Source organism: Heteronotia binoei, chromosome 7, assembly GCF_032191835.1.
Source record: "Heteronotia binoei isolate CCM8104 ecotype False Entrance Well chromosome 7, APGP_CSIRO_Hbin_v1, whole genome shotgun sequence".
NCBI classification, from domain to species: Eukaryota; Metazoa; Chordata; class Lepidosauria; order Squamata; family Gekkonidae; genus Heteronotia; species Heteronotia binoei.
In genome coordinates, this window is record NC_083229.1 from 113,401,122 (window position 1) to 113,427,289 (window position 26,168).

The window sequence follows — 26,168 nt, forward strand, 5'->3', positions numbered from 1 at the left end:
CCCCATAGCAGCTTATATCATCAAGTGGACTCATGCCTATTAAAGTCATGGCCACGAGTTGATAAGTTTTAGTCATCTTTAAGGAATGAGCATGAACCAATAAACAAAGACTGATTTTGCACTAGGCTTGTTCCAAATGGAGAACCTTTTTGCCCCCAGTGCTTTTCTCTGTTTTCACACAAGTTGCCGCAGAGCTACGAGTTGGCGCTCTGCTTTCTCGCAGCAAGCGAGATCCTCTGACAAGCGGTTTCTGCTTGCCGTGGAAAAGCAGTGCGCCAACTTGCAGCTCTGTGGCAGCTTATGCGAAAATGGAGAGAAACGCCAAGGGCAAAAGGGCTCTCCACCCAGAACAAGCCCTAGTGCAAAATTGGTCAAACTGTGACTTGTGCACAAATTAGGCCAATTTGTGCTTAGAACCAGTTCATGGATTTGTGTCCTCTCCGATCCAAAAACAAATCACATTTCTATTGCAGCGTATTGTTTGTTTCATTTTCACAGTTCGCTTGCAAGACTGCCTGGTACCAATACAATCAATTCCTAGGCAATGCTGGGGGTGGACTTTTGAGAGCCCTAGAAGCGGTCATAGCAGTTGTCCATAGCTTGGTTGGCAGTTCTGGGAGCCAGTCAGTAGATATTACCATTGTCATTTCAGGCCAGAAAGTTTTGAATTGAGGCAGATTAGTCAGGTTTTTTCAGTGTAAAATGTTATTTTTGAAGTTTCTGTGTTCTTTCCATTCAGCCAAAATGCCCTGTCCAAGAATTGAGCAGAAGATCTTTGGTAAACCCTTTACATTTATAAACTCTGAGCTCGGCATGACAGAGGGTGTTCTATGACTAGATCACCTCTAATTCCAAGGTGCAGGGGGAGACCTAAAATTGGAACAAGGAAATGGTGCGTGGGGAGAGGCTGTTTAAACCTTTCCCCCCAAGACAGTTTTTTAAAAAAATCTAAATCAAACTCTCAAAGCAGTCATTAGCCCTGCAGTGTAAAAACATAGGCATGACTCAGCTACTTATATATTTTCTCTTGAGAGGCAAATATCATCTTCAAGAGGACTATTTAAATCAGGACATCAGCATTCGGGAGAAAGATAAAATATCAAAGATTTCAGGTTTTCATGGCTGGTAACATCATTAGGGTTTGTAGAATCTTTCGGGCTCAAGTGCCGTGTTCTTTCTCCAGTAGAACACGGCACTTGAGCCCGAAAGATTCTACAAACCCTAAAGATAAAATACACCAAAAAGAAATAGTGCTTTACACTGATTAAAACGTGGAATTCACTGCCAGAAGATGTAGTGATGGCCAAAGGAATAAACAGCTTTAAAGGAGGTTTAAAGGACCTCTAACAGGAGGAAGGGTCTTTTTCCCACCCTGCTGAGTTTTCTTGGTTCCAGAATGAGAGGCAGCCTTTTGGTTTTTCTTTTTTTCTTCTTCTTTTTCATCTACGTGAGGCTGACTTCTTGGAAGGCAAATAGAAGGGGGGAAATGTGTTAACTGATAGTGGAAGAAAGTTTAATCTAGAATGATATGAGGGTAATTAGGTTGATATTATTGTTATTATCTGCCCCGTGGAGCAGAGTGGTAAAGCTGCAGTACTGCAGTCAGAGCCCTCTGCTCATGACCTGAGTTTGATTCAGTGAAAGCTGGTTCAGGTAGCTGGCTCGAGGTTGACTCAGCCTTCCATCCTTCCGAGGTCGGTAGAATGAGTACCCAGCTTGCTGGGGGGAAAGGATAGATGACTGGGGAAGGCAATGGCAAACCACCCCGTAAAAAGTCTGCCGTGAAAAAGTTGTGAAAGCAACATCACCCCAGAGTCAAAAACGACTGGTGCTTGCACAGGTGACTACCTTTACCTTTATTGTTATTATTGTTATTAAGGTGATTAGGATAAAATGCAATGGGGGAACTGAATGGTAAATAACGGGTATTACAAGATAATAAGATTCAGAATAGAAAATGAGTCTTGACTACTATAGGTGTATCAATTGTATGTGGATAAACTGAAGAACGTTTTCTATTGTTAAACACGGAGGAATGTTATAGTAGATTGGCGGGGAAAGGTGGTTAATAATTTGTGTTAATGTTTGCAGTAGAATTCAATTCAATAGAAATTTCAGTTTTAAAAAAAAAGGAGGATGGGATAGATTCATGGAGGATACGTCTATCAATGGCTACTAGCCATTGTGACTAATGGGAACCTTCACATTCAGAGGCACGAAAGCCTCTGAATCCCAAAGCCGGAAGGCAATATTAGGGGAAGGCCTCGGCCTCTGTGGGCTGTTGTTGGCTGCCCAGAGGAACTGGTTGGCCACTGTCTGAGACAGGATGCTGGGCTAGATGGACTATTGGTCAGATCCAGCAGGGCTCTTCTTATATTCTTATGTTGCTTGAATCGCCCTACAGCTGCCTTCAATGTTTGAAAAGCGGTGAGTTCACACTGCTCTTCCAGCCGCTGCCTAGTCTGAGCCTGCATTTCTCTGAATAAAGTAAACTAAGAAATCCCTACCATACTTGAGTATCATCCGTTCATAGAGGTGTTTACATCGAAACCATCGTCATATCTGTAGCTGAAAAAGAACTAATTGAAGCAATCCAGAATTCAGAATGTTACACAAAGGACACCATCTTTCTCTTTCGTTGCCACGCACACAGATGTTTGAGCATCATGGCAAAGCTGAGAACTATTAATTATATTTGTTTCAAGATAATTTCACTCAAGTTGCATTTCAATCTGATTCACTTGGCTGCAGTCTTTCTGAGTGGTGAGAGCCAGTTTGTTCCCTGAAAGGCATCATAATGACTATGGGGTGGGGCGAAGGATTTATAAGTCTACTCTTCTCTGAGCAGTAGGAGGTTTCTGCAGCAGCCATTATGCAGGATCAGTTTCCCTGCAAGCAGAGAGCACATACCTCTTGTACCATGGTGTATTTATTTGAGGAGCCTGTAAATAACAATGCAAACAGTTTGGGTGTGATTACAGATGGGTGATTAAAGAGAGCTGGTCAAAAAAGGAGCAGACCGGAAGCCTCCAGACAGCACACGGCCTGCCCCAGGCCACTTCCCAGCCATCCAGTAAGTAGTGTCGTCCTGAGGCAGCTTCAGTCTGGCCCCAAGTGGGCTACGGGCAGGACGGGAGACAGATGTGCGCATGTGGACGTGCTTTTTTTGTCTATCTGCCTCCCGTCCATAGGGCAGCTTAAACCACCCATCTGTAATCACCCTTCAAGTCTTTAAAATGTCATTCATTCCACCAAGAATCAAAACCATCAGTGAAGGACCCCCAGTGTTCCTTGTTCTAGGCAAGGGGTCCCCAACCTTTTTGATCCTGCAGACACCTTTGGAATGTTGACACACAGGGCAATCCTAAACAGAGGTACACCCTTCTAAACTCATTGATTTCAATGAGTTTAGAAGGGTGTACCTGTGCTTAGGATTGCGCTGACATTGTGATGGAGCCAGCCACAAAATGGCTGCACAGATCTTGTGCTGTGGTGGCAGCTGCTGTTAAAGCAACGTTTTTAAAAATCTGCCCAACCAAGCAGGTCTCTAGTCGACAACCAGAAATCTTGCTGCCCACTTTCTAAAACACATTGTGGGTGCTGGGGGGGGCGGGCACCATGGCATCCACAGGCACCACATTGAGGACTCCTGTTCTAGACGCTAGAAAACACAACTGTATCTTCCAGATGTGTCTCCCTCCCCTATCTGATCAAGTGCACTATGTTCTTGCACAGTGGCGTTCCACTCAAGGGTGGAATTCTAGCAGGAGCTCCTTTGCATATTAGGCCACACACCCCTGATGTAGCCAATCCTCCAAGAGCTTACAAGGCTCTTTTTCGTAAGCTCTTGGAGGATTGGCTACATCAGGGGTGTGTGGCCTAATATGCAAAGGAGCTCCTGCTAGAATTCCATCCCTGCCTCCTCTCATCAGTATTTACTGAAGAAACATCTGGCCAAAAGTTCTTCAGCAAACATCTTCAGCTAACTACAGAAACTGTTAACTGGCCATCAGTGCTCATTTTCAAAAAGTTTCTTCACCTAGCAAATTATGACAGCAATTGCAATACAGTATTTTTAATCATAATATTATTTGTAGTTTCTGATAGTTTATTAACTTCACTGCAAAAAATAACGTTATGGCATATTAGCAACCAACAGGTTGGAACAGGTTTACCTTCGGTATGAAAATATGTCCATCATGATTCTTGGCACTGGGCTGTAACTGGTGCTTCAGAAGATAATCTCTTAGCCTGTTGTGCTTGGACTTGTTGAGAATGGGAGGGGGGCAAAGGTTTATTAGAATTTATCGGGGGGGGGTTGTAGCAAAAACTCCTTTGCATATTAGGCCACACGCCCCTGATGTAGCCAATCCTCCAACAGTTTACAGGGCTCTTAATATAGGGCCAGCTGTAAGCTCCAGGAGGACTGGCTACATCAGGGGGGTGCGGCTTAATATGCAAAGGAGTTCCTGCTACAAAAAAGCCCTGGAATTTATTATAAATTATGAACTCTGCTGTTCCACAAGTGCCTCATAAGGATGCTGGCTGATGTTCCAGAATTTCAGTGGAACAAATGTCTTCCTGATATTTGATATTCTCCTTCAGATAGCAAACAGCTGCTTCAAGAAATATATATTTTTATTTCATTTTTATTTATTTATTTTTATTGGATTTATATCCCGCCCTCTCTGCCCAAGCAGACTCAGGGCAACTCACAACAATAAAAACATTTACAATTCTGAACTCTTAACACTTAAAAACATTAAACGGATTAAACAGTAAACAATTAAAAAACATTAAAAGCAATTTAGTGCTAGTGCCAATACTAACCTCCAAGGAGGTTAAAGTGCTTTTCCATTTTCTTTTCACAACAGTCCTACAAGGTAGACTATGCTGAGAGAGAGTGACTGGCCCAAACTGAGAACCAGCATGCTATAGTGCAGGGTTTCCCAAACTTTCCCCTCCTGTGACCCAGTTCTTTCCCCGTGGTTCAGACAGAGGATGCTCAGGGAGCGATACAGACACTGCATGCTGACCAGAAGCACTCCCTCATCCCTCTCTGATGTTTGGAAACATCAGTGAGGGATGGGGGAGGGCTTCTGGTCAGTGCGCAGTCTCAGTATTGCTCCCTGATTGTTCTCCAGGCGGAGGACACTCAGGGAGCAATATGGAGACTGCGTGCTGGCCAGGAGCTTTCCCCATCCTCACTGATGTTTCCAAACATCAGAGAGGGATGCGGGAGTGCTTCTGGTCAGCATGCAGTGTCTGTAGCACTCTCTGAGTGTTACAGGCAGCGGCATGGGGGCAGGGGCTGGAGCACGGCGTGGCATGCAGTGCCGAAGATAAATAGAGAGTGGAGGGGGGCGGGGGCTGTCGGGCCACCCCTTATGACCTAGTATTGAGGCTTCCATAGCCTGGTACCAGGTCATGACCCTGCAAATGGGAAACACTGCTATAGTGGATAGAGCATCAGAGCAGCATCCTGGGAGACTCAGGTTCGAATCCCCGCTCTACCATGGAAGCTTCCTGTATTACTTCGGGCCAGTCATTCTCTCTCAGCCCAATGTACCTCACAGAATTGTTACTGTTGTGAGAAAACCTACGAAGGAAGAACTATTCCCATGTCACTACAAGTCTGCATTGGGGAGAAAAGTGGAATATAAGTGTAAAATGCATGCAAAATTGGGCTTCACGGCTGAAGGGTACTTGATAAATAACCAAATGTCATTTCTGTCCTTAAATATACTCTGTCCATATTCTTCCTGATCCAGCTGGGCTGAGATTTGTTAGGAAAAACAACCCTTTCTAATTCTATCCACAACAGACTTGTCCTATTAAGTTGGTTTTTTTCCTTGATTTTAAATAACCAGATTCTACTGTTTCACCATGTAGTCAGTGGTGAATCTGCAGTGACTTCCATGAATAAATGCTTAAGGAATTCCATTTGTTGCCCAAAAAGGGGGGGGGGGGGTCTTGGAACATTCGCATTCAAGAAAAGTTACACTCCTAGGTGTTATATGTATGTAATGCTGCTATAATTATGTTACATCTATGTAGCACTGCTATAATTATGAAGCAATTTAACATGCTAGAAATCTCAGGCATATATGAGGTTTCCCTGTTTACTGCACCTCTGCCCTTTTGGAAATGTCCTCTGAAGTACAGCCGTTTGGTCTCAAGCCTTTCTTGCTTTTGCTTTGCTGAAAGAAACAGTGCAGGAAATGTGGGGATTTCTCCCCCCCCCCCCCCCCGCAAATAACTGGAAATAACACACTTTTGAATTTGCAGCATACAGAATTTTATTTATCTTATTATATAAGCTGAGTTTCTTTCTTATGAGATACAAAAACTTTTTAGCATTTCTATGATGCTAAAAAGTCCTACTAAGGTTCCTTAGTAGGACGGTGTCGGGATGCGCCATCTCCATGCCCATCTTTTTTCCCCCTAACAATTCTTGGTTTTTCCTTGACCGATTTCGTGCTCACCTTATGTCGCTCTCACGTCCGTCTTCTCCACGCAGCATCCTCCCGATTTCCCACTATTTGGGCCAGGTCTGCAGCAACCATTGCTGTTTTCACGAAACAAAAAAGAAACTGCGAAAAACTGCGTGAAAACTGCGATGTTTGCTGCAGCCTCGACGCAAATAGTGGGAAGTCAGGAGGACGCAGCGCGGAGAAGACGGACGTGAGAGCGGCGTAAGGTGAGTGTGAAATCGGCCCTTGTTTCTTCTTTACAGCTCTAATATTCTAGGCTGCACTTGCCTTCCAGTTGCTCTTTTCAACAACACATTTTATTTGCTCTGCAGCTAAATGACACCACTGGCAGAGGGACCAAATTTATCAGTAGCAAACATTAGACTTGCAGGGGAAGAAATAAGGACTTAGGGAGGCTAAGAAGAATCAGTATTGTTCTGGGCAAGATCACCATGCCTAGTTGTTGTTTTCCTGTGCTCATAAGCTGCCTTTCACAGCATAGGATTGTCAGGTCCCTGCTAGCTACTAGCAGGGGATGGGTTTGGTTGTTGTTGTTTTTTTGTTGTATCCGGGTGGGGAAACTCCTGGAGATGTGAGGTGGAGCCTCAGGAAGACAGGGATCTCAGAGGGAAACAGTGGCACAGAGTCTCCCCACCTCCAAAGCATCAATTTTCTTCAGCGGAAGTGATCTCTGTAGTCCGGAGATGAACTAAGGTTACCAGCTCCCTCCTAGCTACCAGTGGGGGGTAGGGTTGCCAGATCCAGGTTGGGAAACCCGTGGAGATTTGGGAGTGGAGCCTGGGAAGGACAAAGACCTCAGTGGAGTACAATGCCGCAGAGTCCACTCTCCAAAGCCTCCATTTTCTCCAGGGGAACTAACAGTTTGGAGATAAGCTGTAATTCCAGGGGATTTCCAAGTCCCATCGGGAGGCTGGCGACCCTATCACAGTCCCTTTGGGCAAGTAAGGTAAAGTACGGAGGCTCTAACAAGCATAGGGAAGAATGGATATAGAGCCAAGCTTGTCGTTCTTATAGAAGCCAGGAAGGGGGATTAAGCAAAGGCATCTTTAGGGAGGGACTGTGGCTCAGTGGTAGAGCATCTGCTTGGGAAGCAGAAGGTCCCAGGTTCAATCCCTGGCATCTCCAAAAAAGGGTCCAGGCAAATAGGTGTGAAAAACCTCAGCTTGAGACCCTGGAGAGCCGCTGCCAGTCTGAGAAGACAATACTGACTTTGATGGACCAAAAAGTCTGATTCAGTATAAGGCAGCTTCATATGTTCATATGTTCATCTGCATCACCTACCTTTCAGCTGATTAGCCTGAGGTGGTGAAGGAAGAGGCATGTCTAATTATGATCATACAGCATGCTGAGTTTTCCCTTGACTGGGAATAAACTACCAGAGCAAGTTATGCTCAGTATTTATTATCGGGACACACTGCGCACAGAGGAGCAATGTCATCGTCTCTGTTTTAGGACCACAGGACAAAAAGCAACTCCTGGGCATAGACTAAAGGGCATGATATGGTCCAAAAATTAATCCCAGACTTTCTCCGCAGACGGCTGAGCCAGAGGCCAACCGCTGAAGAGCTGGAACAGAGGAACATTCTGAAACGTAAGTAGCTACAAGCTAGAGCTAGAAGGCTGTGAGAGCTCAGGAAAAAGGGCATTCCTGAAATGCCAAATTTCCAGGGACCCCAGAGCAGGGCCATCCCCGTTCAGCCAATTTTTATGTCCTGTTCAGGGGTGGAATTCTAACAGGAGCTCCTTTGCATATTAGGCCACACACACCGAATGTAGCCAATCCTCCAAGAACTTACAAAAAAAGAGCCTTGTAAGCTCTTGGGGGATTGGCTACATCAGGGTGTGTGGCCTAATATGCAAAGGAGCTCCTGCTAGAATTTCACCCCTGGTCCTGTTGTTATCTGCAACAGATTAACAACAACAACAAAATTTTATTTGTATCCCGCCCTCCCCGCCGGAGCAGGCTCAGGGTGGCTAACAACATAATTCAGATTTAGTTATACAGAAATAGATAAAATTACGTTTAAACATCATAAACATTTTAATTAAAATTCTGCTTAAGTTTTAAAATTAATTAAGTTAAATTAGTAAAAGTGCTAATACTGTTTTGCTTTTTTGATGGCGGTTTCCTTAGCAATTTCCATTTTCATCAGCGAAAGCCAGTCGGAAGAGGAAGGTCTTGCAGGCCTTAAAACTGTCATTATATAATGCATGCAAATGCAAATAACAAACACCATCACTTTTACCACAGTGCTTTAGTGAGACCCTATACTCCCTCTAAGCTGCAGAGTCTTGTGAGCAAAGCCTTGGTGGGGTAGGGCGGGATATAAATCGAATGAATGAATGAATGAATGAATGAATGAATGAATGAATGAATAAATAAATGTCTACTTTGTGAGCTACTGGCATTAAAGTTGCGAGCTCCTGCATATAGTAGCTTGCTCTGAGGCCATTTTTCCTGAGCAAAGAGAAAAATGTGTGAGCCAGAGGCTAAGAAACTGTGAGTTAGCTCACACCAACTCAGCTTAGAGAGAACTGAGAACATATTTGGGTCGCAAGCAATGTTCCCTCTAGGCCGTGGAGTCTTGTGAGCAAAAATTCTGCTTCGTGAGCTACTGGCATTAAAGTTGTGAGCTACTGAATAAATTAGTTTGCTCTGAGTCCATCCTTTCTGAGCTAAGACAAAAATGTGTGAGCCAGAGGTTAAAAAACTGAGCTAGCTCACACTAACTCAGCTTAGAGGGAACACTGGTTACAAGTAATCATTCAAGAAAATCCAATTTCAGGCCTGTCAATTCTTCGTTTTAAATTTTGCAACACAGTTACTGAGCTGTTTTCACTGCTGCTGCAGTTGTTCCCCATCATTTCCTTGCTCCAGCCCCCCAGAAGTGGCAATTGACCTCCCACCACCCACACCACCAATTGCCAAATGAATATTGTTATATTGATATAACATTATAATACTGCGTAAAAGGGGGGGGGGATGTCTGAATTTGCAGCTTTCAGTTTTTTTTAAGTGCCTAGCCCTTCCATTTCAGCGGTATCTTTCACCTTATATCTCTGCAGTTAAGGGTGCTAGATATGTCTGCAGTTTGTCCTCTGGGACTGGACTCCTGTGGGGCAGAGACTCCAGGATGTGGGTATCACTCGGGAAAAGTCGCCCATAAGAACATAAGAACATAAGAACATAAGAGAAGCCATGTTGGATCAGGCCAACGGCCCATCAAGTCCAACACTCTGTGTCACACAGTGGCAAAAAATGTTATATACACACATACACTGTGGCTAATAGCCACTGATGGACCTGTGCTCCATACACTGTGGCTAATAGCCACTGATGGACCTGTGCTCCATACACTGTGGCTAATAGCCACTGATGGACCTGTGCTCCATATTTTTATCTAAACCCCTCTTGAAGGTGGCTATACTTGTGGCCGCCACCACCTCCTGTGGCAGTGAATTCCACATGTTAATCACCCTTTGGGTGAAGAAGTACTTCCTTTTATCCGTCTTAACCTGTCTGCTCAGCAATTTCATTGAATGCCCACGAGTTCTTGTATTGTGAGAAAGGGAGAAAAGTACTTCTTTCTCTACTTTCTCCATTCCATGCATTATCTTGTAAACCTCTATCATGTCACCCCGCAGTCGACGTTTCTCCAAGCTAAAGAGTCCCAAGTGTTTCAACCTTTCTTCATAGGGAAAGTGCTCCAGCCCTTTAATCATTCTAGTTGCCCTTCTCTGCACCTTCTCTAAAGCTATAATATCCTTTTTGAGGTGCGGCGACCAGAACTGCACACAGTACTCCAAATGAGACCGCACCATCGATTTATACAGGGGCATTATGATACTGGCTGATTTGTTTTCAATTCCCTTCCTAATAATTCCTAGCATGGCATTGGCCTTTTTTATTGCAAACGCACACTGTCTTGACACTTTCAGTGAGTTATCTATCATGACCCCAAGATCTCTCTCTTGATCAGTCTCTGCCAGTTCACACCCCATCAACTTGTATTTGTAGCTGGGATTCTTAGCCCCAATGTGCATTACTTTGCACTTGGCCACATTGAACCGCATCTGCCACGTTGACGCCCACTCACCCAGCCTGAACAGATCCCTTTGGAGTTCCTCACAATCCTCTCTGGTTCTCACCACCCTGAACAATTTAGTGTCATCCGCAAACTTGGCCACTTCACTGCTCACTCCGAACTCTAAATCATTTATGAACAAGTTAAAAAGCATGGGACCCAGTACCGAGCCCTGCGGCACCCCACTGCTTACCGTCCTCCACTGCGAAGACTGCCCATTTATACTCACTCTCTGCTTCCTATTACTCAGCCAGTTTTTGATCCACAAGAGGACCTGTCCTTTTACTCCATGATTCTCAAGCTTTCTAAGGAGCCTTTGATGAGGAACTTTATCAAAAGCTTTCTGGAAGTCAAGGTAAACAACATCTATCGGGTCTCCTTTGTCCACATGTTTGTTCACCCCCTCAAAGAAATGCAACAGGTTAGTGAGGCAAGATCTTCCCTTGCAGAACCCATGCTGAGTCTTCCTCAATAACCCGTGTTCATCAATGTGCCTACTCATTCTGTCCTTGATAATGGTTTCTACCAACTTTCCTGGTATTGAAGTCAGACTGACTGGCCTGTAGTTTCCCGGATCTCCTCTGGAACCTTTTTTAAAGATGGGGGTGACATTTGCTACCTTCCAGTCCTCAGGAATGGAGGCAGATTTCAATGAAAGATTACAGATTTTTGTTAGAAGATCCACAAGTTCAACTTTGAGTTCCTTCAGAACTCTCGGATGTATGCCATCCGGACCCGGTGACTTATTAGTTTTTAATTTGTCTATCAGTTGTAGGACCTCCTCATTTGTCACCTCAATCTGACTCAGGTCTTTCAACACCCCTTCCAAAATTAGTGGTTCTGGGGCGGGCAAAAAGTTCTCGTCTTCTACAGTGAAGACGGAGGCAAAAAATTCATTTAGCTTTTCAGCCATTTCCCTATCCTCCTTCAGTAATCCTTTTACCCCATGGTCATCCAAGGGCCCCACTGCCTCCCTGGCTGGTTTCCTACTTCTAATATATTTGAAGAAAGTTTTATTGTTGGTCTTTATGTTTTTTGCAATATGCTCCTCATAGTCCCTTTTTGCCTGCCTGATCACAGTCTTGCATTTGATTTGCCACAGCCTGTGTTCCCTTTTACTAATCTCACTTGGACTGGTTTTCCACCGCTTAAAGGAGTCCTTCTTACCTTTTACAGCTTCCATTACTTTATTTGTTAACCACGCAGGCCTTTTCTTATGCCTGTTTGTGCCTTTCCTAACTTGTGGTATGTATTTTATCTGAGCTTCTAGGATTATAGTTTTAAATAGCGTCCAAGCTTTCTCAAGGGTTTTGACCGTATGTACCTTTCCTTTCAGTTTCTTCCTCACATGCCTCCTCATCTCAGTGTATTTACCCCTTTTAAAGTTAAACGTGGTTGTGGTGGTCTTTTTGGACAACTCCCTATTTATACAAACGGTGAAATCAATAACATTATGGTCACTGCTCCCAAGCGGCGCAATCACTTTTACATCTCTCACCAAGTCTTGGGCATTACTTAGGACCAAATCCAGGATCGCCCCACCCCTGGTAGGTTCTGAGACCATCTGCTCCATAGCACAGTCATTGAGAGCATCAAGAAACTCAATCTCTTTCTCTCGACCAGAACACATATTGACCCAATCAATCTGCGGGTAGTTAAAATCACCTATTACAACACAGTTTTTACGTTTAGCCGCTATCTTTAAGCCTTCCATCATATTATAATCGTCCTCTCTCTTTTGATTTGGTGGGCGATAACAAACTCCCATAGTTAAATTTCCTTTTGGGCCCTCTATTTCAACCCAAAGCATTTCTAAAAGTGAATCTAATTCTCTGATCTCAGCCTTACTGGACCGTATATCCTCTCTGACATACAGAGCCACCCCACCTCCAACCCTTCCCTCCCTATCCTTCCGATATAGCTTATATCCAGGAATCACCGTGTCCCACTGATTCTCCTCATTCCACCAAGTTTCTGAAATTCCCACAATGTCTATGTTTTCTCCCAGCACTAAACATTCCAATTCACCAATTTTACTTTGAACACTTCTAGCATTTGCATACAAACATCTATAATTTCCCAGGCGAGCTAGGCCCGCCACCTTCCTCCTGCCGCCTCGAGACACTGGCAGACAGTCCATATTGTTTGTCACCTTCACAGTGGACAACTCCGGTCCGTTACCCGGTAGAAAAATAGCAGCTAACCCTTCATCTCTTTGAGACGAGTCCTCCCGAACCAGAGACATTTCATCTCCTGTCGGCTTTCCCCCAAGATTTAGTTTAAAAACTGCTCTGCCACCTTTTTGATTTTAAGCGCCAGCAGCCTGGTTCCATCCGGGGACAAGTGGAGACCGTCTCTTTTGTACAGCTCCCGCTTGTTCCAGAAAGCATCCCAGTGCCTAACAAACTTAAACCCTTCCTCCTTACACCATCGTCTCATCCACACATTGAGACTTCTAATTTGTGCCTGTCTCTCCTGCCCTGCACGTGGAACAGGTAGCACTTCCGAGAAGGCTACCTTGGAGGTCCTGGCCTTAAGTCTCCCGCCTAGCAGCCTAAATTTTTCCTCCAGGACCTCACGACTGCATTTCCCCACATCGTTGGTGCCAACATGCACCACGACCACAGGCTCCTCCCCAGCACTGTCTATCAGTCTATCTACTACACGCGTAATGTCCGCTACCTTCGCACCAGGCAGGCAAGTCACCATACGGTCAGTACGCGGTTTCGCCACCCGGCTGTCTACTTGCCTAATGATCGAATCACCAACTACCAATACCCCCCCTCTCCCCCTGCTCAGGGATGGTTCCTTGGCGCGAAAGGATTCCCGCTCACCGACCGAAGAAGAGGTCCCTTCTGAGGGCGCATTCCCCTTATCCTCAGCACGGTGCCCTGTTCCCTCTCGACCCTCACGCTCTCTGGCAGCAACGGGGCTGCTACGTTCAGAGCGGGGCTCATCTAATACGCCCCCGAGAGTCTTCCCCAAGTGCCTAACTGACCGTCTCTGCTTCTCCAGGGCAGTCACCTCGGCCTCAAGGGTACGAACTCGTTCCCTGAGGACCAGGAGCTCCTTGCATCGAGCACACACCCAAGACTTCTGTCCTTTGGGCAGATAGTCATACATGTGACACTCAGTGCAAAACACTGGAAAGCCCCCAACCCCCTGCTGGCATTCTATCTTCATTGTATATATATATATATTAAAATATACAGTCCTCTTTAAATGCTGTTTAAGTGGCTCCCCTTCTGGCGGGTCAACTTACCTAAACTTACCTTATTGGGAACTTACCTTATTTGGAGAACAAAGAAGCCAGGGATCTGGGTTCCTGCTCCTTAGAGAGCCCCTAGGCGAAGAGCCACAGGCCAAGAGCCCTTTAGCTCTCGCTCTTTGGCAAGGCGCAGCTTAAAATGCAAAGAGGTGGAGCAGGGCACTCCTCAGCAATCACTCTCAATCAGCAGCAATCACTCTCAATCTCTTTCACCCCTAAGGCAGTCAACCAAACAAAGAGCAGTCAACCAAACAAAGATCAGTTCCCCAGCTATCACACCTTAGAATTTTGGGCAGCCCCACAAACCTTAGAATGTAGTCCTTCAAAACTCAGAAATTCTCAGCAATTTCTCCAGCTGTCTCAGCTATCAGAGCTGCTCTGCTCTGCTCCTCCCAGACCTCTGTGAGATGTGCTCAGCCTTTGGCAAGGCGCAGCTTAAAATGCAAAGAGGTGGAGCAGGGCACTCCTCAGCAATCACTCTCAATCAGCAGCAATCACTCTCAATCTCTTTCACCCTTAAGGCAGTCAACCAAACAAAGAGCAGTCAACCAAACAAAGAGCAGTTCCCCAGCTATCACACCTTAGAATTTTAGGCAGCCCCACAAACCTTAGAATGTAGTCCTTCAAAACTCAGAAATTCTCAGCAATTTCTCCAGCTGTCTCAGCTATCAGAGCTGCTCTGCCCATCTCAGGCCTCAGAATTTGGAAGGGGGGTGGTTAAGCCACCAGGGTTCCCCCTCTTCCATCACAGTCTCCCCTCACTTGGACACCTCTGTCTCTCTTGGCTTGGTCATCCAGCCCTTCCCCACGTGAGCTCTGTGTTTCTCCTCCCAGACCTTGGGCATTCATCTCCCCCTTATACCCATTGCCCTGACTCCACTCCCCCAGTGAGTCCTGCCTCCCCCATTCCGGCGTCTCCCTGTTAGTTATGACAGGACTGGTGGGTGGGTTGTTCAGGAGCTTCAGGTGCTTGGGATGGCCTTTGTAAGCCCGTCCCAAGCCAGCTGGGAGGCCCTTCTTGCCTCCTTTGTTGACTTTCTCATGCTCCTGCAGAGCAAGGAGCCTCTTCCAGGCCCCCACGGTCTTCTCGCTTTGTCCTTTGGTTCCAATGTGTCTCTTCCACCCTCCATCTTTGTCTGCTGGCCATTGCCAGGTGAGCTGAGATGCAGAGCAGGTCGCAAGTCCACATTTATCAGGACAGATCCCAGACGATATTTACCCTGAGGGAGGAGGGTTGTGTGTGTGTGTGTGGTCATGGCCTATTCTTTCATGGGTGCACAAGACAGTAGATTGTCCCCATGGTGACCACATGCTGGGCTGCGGGAGACACAGAGGCCAATCCTCAGAACTTGGAAGGGAAGATGGGAGTCCCAACCCTCCCAGTGGGTAAGAGAGAAAAGAGAGAGGAAAATGCAACCAAAGAAACAACACGGTGTACAAACTTTCAGATCCTCCAGAATTTTTCATCAGGCAGAATGTTAAAAAATAAAAGAAAGGGAGAGGTATTTCTCAGATCATAATCTTAAAGCTGAGGATGGAAAGCTAGAGCTCATGGGATCAAGTGCAATCAAGTTGCATGAATGGCCTATTCCCACAAAATATCTTATATACAGAACACCTCCAGGGACTCGTACCAAGAACTGTTCCATAAAAGCAAAATTTTACCTCAGAATGCATCTTGACCTGCTTGCTCTGTCTGTACTACCTGTCTAATGCTTCTCTTCCCCCACAGCAAACACGCCCTTAGGCACTGCCAGTAATGACAGAGGAAGCCCTGGTTTCCTGCTTCATTGCTGGTATAAGCTGAGCTATGTTAAGGAATAAAATTTGTGCTGACCAGAAGGGATTTGGATTCTTTTTTGTACAGTTTACTAAGAAAAGCAATTACTGTGGGATGGCCAACGTTCACTCCTCCCTGGGGTCCTTTCTGTGCATCAGAAGAAGGCTTGAAATATTGATAGCCCCATCCTAACGGAAGCCAGTTTCTGTATATTCTGCATGTTTTAGCAGTCTAACTAATCTAGAACCTTGAAAATCTTTTCCAGCACGGAATGAACAAGAGGAACAGGAAGAAAAACGGGAAATAAAGAGAAGATTAACACGTAAGGTGAGAGGCTGCTGTTCCCTGTTTGGGGGGTGCTTTTGGAGCTTTCAACTGACACTTTTAATTCCTTACCATTTTCAAGGCTGAGGTGTGTGGGGGGAGGTGTATTTTTTTTTCTTCTACCAGAGCACGATTTATAATAATCTCTGGGAGCACTTTATGATGTTGCCTTGCCATCTTGTGATTTTTGTATAGAACTGAATGTTATTTTTTATAGTATGCGTTAATCTTTTAAACTGTATGTTTTATGTATTGTGAGCCACCCTGGGCCCACTTTGTGGGGTAGAGCGGGATATAAATATAAATAAATAAAATTACTGTATTCTTCGAAAGGATACTTAAAGCAGTTCCTGAGGATATCATTTCAAATGCTGAAGGAGATATGCCTGGAAATAATGATCAAGACATTCTAACAGGGACAGTTCCAAGTGTGTTTTTGGGGGTGGGGGGGGGATGGAGGTGGCCCAACCAGAGAGTTCCTTCATTGCCCAACTTTCACGCTCATACATAGCAATGGGGAATACTGGACTACTATAGCATGAATTAATTTTATCTCAGCTGCAAGTGACACATTCTTACACGTCAGAATAGTCAGCTGCATATTTGAAATGTCTAGCCTTAAGAGACTTATATTTTTTTGCAGGCCACAGTTATCCTGGAAAAAAATGGATGTACCTGTAGCAGCACCTGGAAAGCAAATACTTCTGACCAGTGCTCCGTCTAAGCTGAGTTAACGTGAGCTAGCTCACAGTTTTTTAGCCTCCAGCTCACACATTTTTGTCTTAGCTCAGGAAAAATGGCCCCAGAGCAAACTAATTTATGCAGTAGCTCACAACTTGAATGCCAGTAGCTCACAAAGTAGAATTTTTTTTTTCTCACAAGGCTCTACAGCTTAGAGGGAGTATTGCTTCTGATCCCCCCTTTTTTGTAGAAGAAGCCCAGCAGGAACTCATTTGCTTATTAGGCCACACCCCCTGACACCAAGCCTGCTCAAAAAAAAGCCCTGCTTCTGGCTGTATCTTGTTCTGTTAATATTCACAGACAGATACTTTACAAGCCATGGCTCTGACTCATCAGCGCTTGCTGATACTCCCCGTCTCAGCTAGAAAGGATGGCTCCAGGCAGAGCTCACTGCCATGCCCTAATTCACAGAGGAATCCAAGGCTGAAATATACAGAAGGCCAAAGACAAATGCTCAGTGAGCTTATTAAATTCAACCCACCCTAGCTTTACATTCCCCTCCTAGCTCTCACCCCTGCCCAATTAGATCTGCCCTCTGCAAAGGACTTTAGCAGTCCCCCCGGTTGAGTTTATCTCCCAAGGCCCTTATGCATATTTAAAGTTTTTAACAACAGAAGATGTGCTTTTCAGTGAACATTTGGTGCCATCGGTTGCCTTTGTAGATTAGCATCTTCATTAGAAAAGCTCAAAGTTACTTCCACTGGGGAGACATTTTTGTGGTCCCTCAAAAGGATGTGGCTTTGACAGGCAGCTGCTTTCATTTGCTTCTGGATGATCCCTTGTTTCCCAGTGTGGGTAGTGGTCTTCATTAAACATTAAGGCCGATTTCCCACTAGCCCCACACCGCTCCCAGTCTCCTCTTCTCCGCGGGGCTGTTGCTGGATTTCGCACAAGCTGCCCCTGACCAGTGGGTTGCTCTGCCTCTCTTCAAGTTCCCTCCGCAGCAGGCAGGATCCTTTGAAAACCAGTTTCTGTGCCATGGAGGGAACTTGAAAAGGGGTGGGCAACTTGTCGGTTCCGGGCAGCTTGTGCGAAATCCAGCAACAGCCCTTCTGGGAAAAGGAATGAGACTGAAACAAGGTAAGTAGGGAATTGGTCTAAGACTTTGTTCTTTTTATTTGTTTGTTTGTTTGTTTTGCGGATTTATAGTTCGCCCTTTCCTGTGAACGGGCTCAGGGCGGATTACAGCATAAATTAGATAACAATTAAAACTAAACACAATATATTAAAACCAAGAAGCAATAAAATACATTACATCATAGGCGGCAAGGGAACATTTTACAGAATAAAAACAGCTATCTTATACCTTCGTTCCATTTGTACTACACTTCTTCTGATGCGAAGATGGTCTTTTCACAGCAGACCCTGTTCCTCTTGCACTAGAAATTCTTCACCCCCTTAGAAGTTATTGATCTTGTTACTGGTCTTGGTGAACACCCCTGCTCTCTACTGTAACAGAGGCCCTTTGTAATATTTGGTGACAGTCACGGTCTCCACTAGAGCAGAGTTGAGGCAACATATGACCAACAGACTATTCCACTAAATATTTTTGTCTTGATTAATCCAATGATTAAGTAATATCGGGTCCCGGACTTCCAGGGGTTGGTAAATGGAGAACTGAACTGCTTCTCACAAGGGGAGCAGCCTGAGACCTCTGTTCGGGGTAGAAAAGGCAAATTAATGCCTACTGCCTACTTTTCTCAGAGAATAGTCCAAGACATGCTTGGGAAACTCTGAGGAGATTTACTTTGGCTGAAAAGAAGTTTTCAAGGGGGCTTCTTTGAAACTTTGAAGGATCTCCGGTAACGGGTTGCATTCCAGCGTCTACAGAGGATCTTCAGAGTGATTCAATTGACCTAAACTCTCCAGAATCCAAAACTTCTTTGTTTTATTTAACATCTGAATTGATACAAGGATGGTGCCTGTCTGGATAACTACAGTAGAAGGTACAGATTGCTATCTATCATTCCGGGACTAAAATAAGAATTAAATGAGAAAAATATAAGGTGGCAAGCGGAGTATATGATGTTTATATAAAGAAGAGGAGGGGTGAAGTTGAGAACTTTAAATGTTAAAGGACAGTGCTAGAAATGAAAAAAAACAACTAATGTTTTAAATACTTGCGGTTTTGGAGGAGAAATAACATCGTCATAGAGTTGTTGATGAAGTAGATGCCACAGGAAATGACGTTATAAAGTATCACGAGACTTCCTAACCATAGAGAACGGGATTTAGCGGCAAGCAAAGCAAGAAGTAACCATCGAAAGAAGGGAAAAGTGGAGTCAGCCAGCCTACTCTAGGACTGGGAAATCATAGAAAACATCGGCGGCCATTAGAAGAAGATCAAAATTTAAGAATTAATTAAAAGTATTTGGGACATTAAAAATTTGTGGAGCCAGCAAAATTGGGCTTTGCACAGTGGATATTATTGATTAATGTTGATAAAAATAATTTTAGTAGCCCCTAGAAGAAAGTAGAAATTTTTTTTAAGGGGGCAGAAAAACCGCTGGCGCCATCTTGGACAAAATAAAAGCTTTTAAAATTAATATTTCAAGCTGGGAAGCTCCAGGATTGGCGATTTTGGGCTTATTGAAGAGAGCAAGCCTTGCTCTTCAAAACCTGATACCTAGAACTTAATTTGGTGAGATCAATTTTTTTCAGTATACCTTCATGTCAGACTCAAAACCAATACGTTCTAGGGCTATCTCATTGGAAAAGATGCAGGAGCAGCTGGAAGCAAGGGTGATGAAAGGAATGAAAGAACTAATAACTGCCTCGAAGAAGGAAATAAAGATATTGAAACATGTACAACAGCTTTGAAGAAAGAAATTGAGGATCTTAGAAATGAGACTGTGGCAACATCAAAGAAAATGCAAGAAGTGGAAGGGAAAATGAAAGAACAAGATTCCACCTTGAAAAAATGTACAAGAAAAAGTCGTTATGCATGACTGCAAACTGATGGAGAACCAGATACGCCTGAGAGGAGTACCTGAAGAAGAACAAAATGACTTAAAATAATATATAATAAATATTATTGCTTAATTTTTGGAAGAAGATCCAGAGGTTTCTAGAAATATATATGACTATGCCTATAGAGTTAATTCATTTTATGCCAAAAAGAACAAACTACCAAGGGATGTGGTAATAAGATTCACAACACGGGATATGGTGGGAAAGATCATCAGCAAAAATTTTGAAAAGACATTAATAGTTGGTGACAGAGTGAGAATTATGAGAGAACTGCCAAGACAAGTTATAACTGATAGAAGAATGTATAAAAAATTAACAGAGAAACTGAGAGAAAATGAAATAAGATACAGATGGATACTACCAGAAGGTGTGAGCTTTGAACTTCAAGGGAGGAGGATTGTAATTACAAATATGCGAGAACTTTGTAGATTTCTGGAAGAACATAAAGAATTTGGAGATATAGCATAATATAAAGAACCATGATGGATTACAAATTATTATCTTGGAATGTTAATGGACTAAATTCACCACAAAAAAGAAAGATGTTTCATTGGATTAAAAAGCAAAACTGTAATATTATATGCTAGCAAGAAGTACACATTAAACAAAAGGATTACAAATTTTTATGGAACAAACAATTGGGGCTAGAATTCCATTCATTGGCTAATCAGAAAAAAAGAGGTGTGCTTTTTTATATTAAACAAGAACTAGAGCCAAAAGTAATTTTCAAGGATAATGATGGGAGATACTTAGCGGTGGAAATAATATTAAATGCTAAAAAAAACATTGTTACTGGGACTGTATGCTCCAAATGGGGCAAAGGACTCTTTTTTTAAAGAAATCACACAACAACTAGATCAAGTGACATATGAACAAATCTTGATAATGGGAGATTTTAATGGAACAATAAAGAATTAATTGGACAGGTCTGAGGGAAAAAGAATAATAAGGAAGGAAAACTACCAAAGTCATTATTTGAGCTAATTATACAAGAAAGCTTGGAAGACATATGGAGAAAGTTCAGTCCTGAAGTGCGAGATTATACTTTTTACTCAGCAAGACATAGTACTTTTTCAAGAATTGATATGTTGTGGAGTACAAAAAATCTGGGACATTACAAAAAAAATAGAGATTCTTCCTAAAGTAAGGGCAGATCATAATCCATTAATGTGGACAACTAAGTTGATCAAAAAGACAAGGAGATGGAGGTTAAATGAGGACTTACTACAGAATAAAGATATAATGATGTCTCTAGAAAAAGAAATTAAAGATTTCTTCCAAATAAATAAAAATGAAGATATTAAATTTCAGATGGTATGGGACGCATATAAAGCAGTGATGAGAGGAGTTTTGATTACATTGAATAATAAAGACAGAAGAGCTAAAGAAAAACAAATGTTAGATATTCAAAATGATATTAAAAAAAGGAAGGGGAGTTAAGAAAGAGACCTGGGAAAAAAGAAAATTATGAGAGAGATTAAATATTACAAACACAATTGAGACATTTATTACATAAAGAGTTGGAATGGAACCTGAAAAGGATGCAACAGAAATCTTTTGAAGGAGCAAATAAACCTGGAAAATATTTGGCTTGGCAAATGGAAAAAAAGAGAGAAAGTAAAATCATTAATAAATTAATAGTAGGGGAGAAAAAGATTGTGGATCAAGAAAGTATAAAAAAGAGAATAATTTAAATATTATGCCAAATTGTTTAAAGAATTTAAAGTAAACAAAGAAAAGATCTACAAAGGCTAAAAATAACTCCCCTAACAGAGAATATGGAAAAAGTCTTGAATGAACCAATAGAAAAAATAGAAATTGAAGCAGCAATCAATTCAACGAAGTTGGGAAAAGCTCCCGGCCCAGATGGATACTCCGCAAAATTTTATAAAGTCTTCAAAGAAGTGCTGATACCGAAACTTCAAAAACTGATGAATACTATAAGAATGGAGGGAACAATACGAAACACATGGAAGGAAGCAGTCATTTCACTGATTCCAAAAGAAGACAGAGATGTCACGAATGTTAAAAATTATAGACCAATTTCATTATTCAATAATGATTATAAAATATATACAAGACTACTAGCAGAAGGACTTAAGAAATATCTGATGAACTTTATTAAAGCCAGTTTGGTGTAATGGTTAAGTGTGCGGACTCTTATCTGGGAGAACCGGGTTTGATTCCCCACTCCTCCACTTGCACCTGCTAGCATGGCCTTGGGTCCGCCATAGCTCTGGCAGAGGTTGTCCTTGAAAGGGCAGCTGCTGTGAGAGCCCTCTCCAGCCCCACCCACCTCACAGGGTGTCTGTTGTGGGGGAGGAAGGTAAAGGAGATTGTGAGCCGCTCTGAGACTCTTCGGAGTGGAGGGCGGGATAGAAATCCAATATCTTCTTCTTCTTCTTCTTCGTCTTCTTCTTAAAGAAGAACAAGCAGGATTTCTTCCCAGGAGACAAATTAGAGACAATGTCAGAACTGTTGTAAATATTGCAGAATATTATGAGAGACATCCAGAAAAAGAAGTTGCATTGTTCTTTGCGGATACAGAGAAAGCCTTGGATAACTTGAACTGGGACTTTATGTTTGCAGTAATGGAAAAATTAATATTGGGGGAAAGTTTTATAAAAATGGTGAAAGCAGTGTACACTGAACAGTGTGCAAGACTTTGTATAAATGCGGATTTAACAGAGACTATGGTAATTAGCAAAGGTACAAGACAAGGTTGCCCCCTATCTCCATTATTGTTTATAATGACTCTGGAAATTTTGTTGATGCAAATTCAGGAAGACAAACAAATAGGACTGAAGATGAAGGTTTTACTTATAAATACAGAGCATTTGCACATGATATAATGTTTATCAATGAAAACCCTATACAAGTAACACCATTGTTATTATGCAAGATACAAGAATATGGAGAACTGGCGGAATTTTACATTAATAAAGAAAAATCCAAAATTTTATGTAAAAATATGCAAGTGAACAAACAAAATGAACTGCAAAGACTAACAGAGTGTAAAGTCACTTCTAAAGTAAAATATCTGGATGTGGACATTACAATGTTAAATATTGATCTCTATAAAAATAACTATGAAAAGCTATGGCGCAAAATAGAGGAAGATATGCTAAAATGGAATAAGCTTAGTCATTGTTGGGCAGAATAGCTGCAGTTAAAATGAATGTATTACCAAGAATTATGTATTTATTTCAAACAATTCCGATAGTGAAGGACAATGAACAATTTAGAAAGTGGCAAAGGAAGATTTCAGAGTTTGTATGGGCTGGGAAGAAACCAAGAATCAAAATGAAAATTTTAACAGATGCAAAAGAAAGAGGTGGATTCCAACTACCAGATTTAAAGCTATACCATGATGCGGTATGTTTGGTGTGGATAAAAGAATGGGCGATGTTATTGAATAGAAAACTTTTAGTATTGGAAGGCCATGGAAATTTATTTGGTTGACATGCATATATATACTATGGAAAAAATAAAATGGATGGTTTTTTCTCTCATCACACTATATAAGAAGAAGTCTGTTAAATACGTGGATGAAATACAAAAAATATGGAGATGAGAGGAAGCCGTTATGGATTGTGCCAACAGAAGTTATAAAAATATCTGCGGAGATGGGTGAAGAAAAGTGGCTACCATATAGTCAATTGTTAAAAATACAAGGTGGTAAGATAGGATTTAAAACATCCGACGAGCTAAATAATAAGTCTGACTGGTTTCAAATGCAACAAATTAAGAGCTTAGTGGAAAATGGTGTTAAAAAGGAAGGAATAAGAAAAGATCAAACTGAGTTGGAAAAAGTTCTGCTGGGAGATAACGACAAATTGATTTCAAAAGTATATAAGTTATTATTGAAATGGTCTACTGAAGATGAAGTAGTAAAATCTCAAATGATAAAATGGGCAATTAATGTAAATAAAGAAATACAGATGGAATCTTGGGAATACTTATGGAAGAACTCTATGAAGATTTCGACTTGTTATATTAAAGAAAATTGCTTTTAAGATGTTATACCGATGGTATATGACTCCAAAAAAATGGCAAAAATGAATAACAAGATGTCAGATAGGTGTTGGAAATGCAAAAAGCATGAGGGTTCTTTCTACCATATGTGGTGGACTTGTGAAAAAGCAAACCAATTTTGGCAGATGATTCAACAAGAGATTATAAAAATACTAAGAAATGACTTTAAGAAACTTCCAGAGACTTTTTTATTGGGATTACAAATGGAAAAGATTCCAAAGGAAGATAGAACTTTAATTTGGTACTTAATTTCAGCTGCAAGGACATTGTATGAGCAGTTATGGAAGCAAGATAAAATACCAGAAAAATGGGATTGGGTTGTTAAAGTTATGTCATGGAGTGAAATGGATAAACTTACAAGAATCTTAAAAGACTATGATTTGGATAGATAAAAATGGATTGGGGAAAATACAGAAGATATATAGAAAAAGAATGAAAAATAAAAGGACATTGGGCAATCTTTGATAACAATAAAGTGTTAAAAATATTAAAAGGGTGTACTATAACAATGAAGATAGGGTTATGTAGTAGTAATATTAGAAATATGTATTTTCTTGAAGAATAACAATTTTTTTTATCTTTCTTTTCTATTTTCATGTTATAAGATTCTTAAGAGATAAGATTGCCTTCTTTTTATAAGTATTTTAATCAAATGACACCGGCGGGAGTCAAGCTATAGGGGGGAAGTAAGGGTGGAAAATAGCGATGTATGAGAGATAATGAGTTTATTAATGTTTTATTGAATTTGAATATCATATGTTGCTCAAATAAAAGTGTTTTATTAAAAAAAAAAAAAGTAATATCGGGTCTCCAGCCAGCAGGCATGTTTGGAATTCTGACACAGGACTGTGTGGACACAATCACAAAATGGCTGCCACATAGGGTTGCCAAGTCCAATTCCAGAAATATCTGGGGACTTTGGGGGTGGAGCCAGGAGACTTTGGGGGTGGAGCCAGGAGACATTGGGGTGGAGCTAGGAGCAAGGGTGTGACAAGCACAATTGAATTCCTTCCCTCCACCCTCCCCTTCTCCGATTCCACCCCAGAGGCGGAGCGGGCGACGCCGCCGTGCTGCTGCCGCCTCCTCCCCGCCCCACCGCAGCTGCTCCTCCGAGATGGGCCCAGCCTGAGCCCATCTCGGAGGAGCAGCCACGGAGCAGCCAAGGCAAACCAGAGAAGGGGAGGGAAGGGTGGAGGCAGGCCAGGAGCACAGCAAGCCGCGAGTCCGGATCCTAGAAGGACCCAGACTCGCGGCCCGCCACGCTCCTGGCCCGCCCCCCCCCCGACTCCATCTCAGAGGTGGAGCGGAGCAGGCAATGCCGCCACAACGCCGCCCCCTCCCCGCCCCACCTCAGCCGCTCCTCCGAGATGGGCCCAGCCTGAGCCCATCTCGGAGGAGCAGCCACGGAGCAGCCGAGGCGAAACCAGAGAAGGGGAGGGTGGAGGCAGGCCAGGAGCACGGCGAGCCGCGAGTCCGGGTCATAGAAGGACCCAGACTCGCGGCCCGCCACGCTCCTGGCCCACCCCCACCCCCCGACTCCACCTCAGAGGTGGAGCGGGTGATGCCGCCGCGCCGCCGCCGCCCCCTCCCCGCCCCCTCCCAGCTGCTCCTCCGAGATGGGCCCAGCCTGAGCCCATCTCGGAGGAACAGCCACGGTGAAGGGGAGAAGAGGCGGCAGCAGCGCAGCGGCGTGTCGATGCGCTTAGAGACCAAGAGGGTGATTCTTAGCGACGCAAGAATGAAGGCTGTACACAGTAGCTGTAAAACCACTATATACATTTATTTACAATACCACTCACTCTCCTGACTGACAATATGCTCCGCTGCACTCCAACTCCTTTAACCCACAATCACCACAGTTGCTCTGTACATTTATACAGTGGACAGCCAATCAGCAACTTGCTGTGTCATGCTGACTCTGCTGGCTGATGCAATCCTTCTGGCAGCCAGCCACCTGCTGTCATGTAGATCATCTAAGCCTCTAGATCTACTTCCAGTTCTGCAGCACATGCTATAAGCTGTCTCTTTACACATAATAGTGACACGGCGTCCCCCGCTCCGAGATGGGGCGGCTCACCACGCTCCTTGGTGCCGTTTCCCCCCCCTCCCCCCGCTTCTGTTTTTTTGTGGAGCGGGGGAAGAGGCTGGAAATCCTGGGGTCCCCCGCCAGGGCGGGAGGGTTAGGAAGCCTACTGCCACAGGAAGTGGAGCTTATCCCAAAATGTCAGGGATCAAGGTTATATATAACTCTAATAGTATGTCTTCAACATTTCAGGCCCAAGCACTGTTTAATGTGATGCCTTTTAATCTGCACAGCCAATCAGAAGCCCTGCTTGGCAAAGCTGTAACTAACCCTGCCCACTTTCTAAAAACACTTAGCGGGCACCAGGAAAGGTGATCATGGGTGCCATGGTGCCCATAGGCACACCATTGAGGATTCCTGAGTAATATGTTTGCTGTGGGGAGGTTGG

At 43.3% G+C, this 26,168-nt stretch overlaps 1 protein-coding gene across 8 annotated transcripts in view; it reads left to right on the plus strand.

The window, feature by feature from the left end:
• PHACTR1 (phosphatase and actin regulator 1) overlaps window positions 1–26,168 on the plus strand; it is a 635,410-nt gene that overhangs the window by 593,175 nt on the left and 16,067 nt on the right. For all 8 annotated transcript variants that reach the window (XM_060244218.1, XM_060244224.1, XM_060244220.1 and 5 more), the window contains 2 exons: window positions 8,030–8,085; window positions 15,893–15,954. In XM_060244218.1, the coding sequence (XP_060100201.1) occupies window positions 8,030–8,085; window positions 15,893–15,954 (118 nt within the window). The remainder of the gene's footprint in view (window positions 1–8,029; window positions 8,086–15,892; window positions 15,955–26,168) is intronic.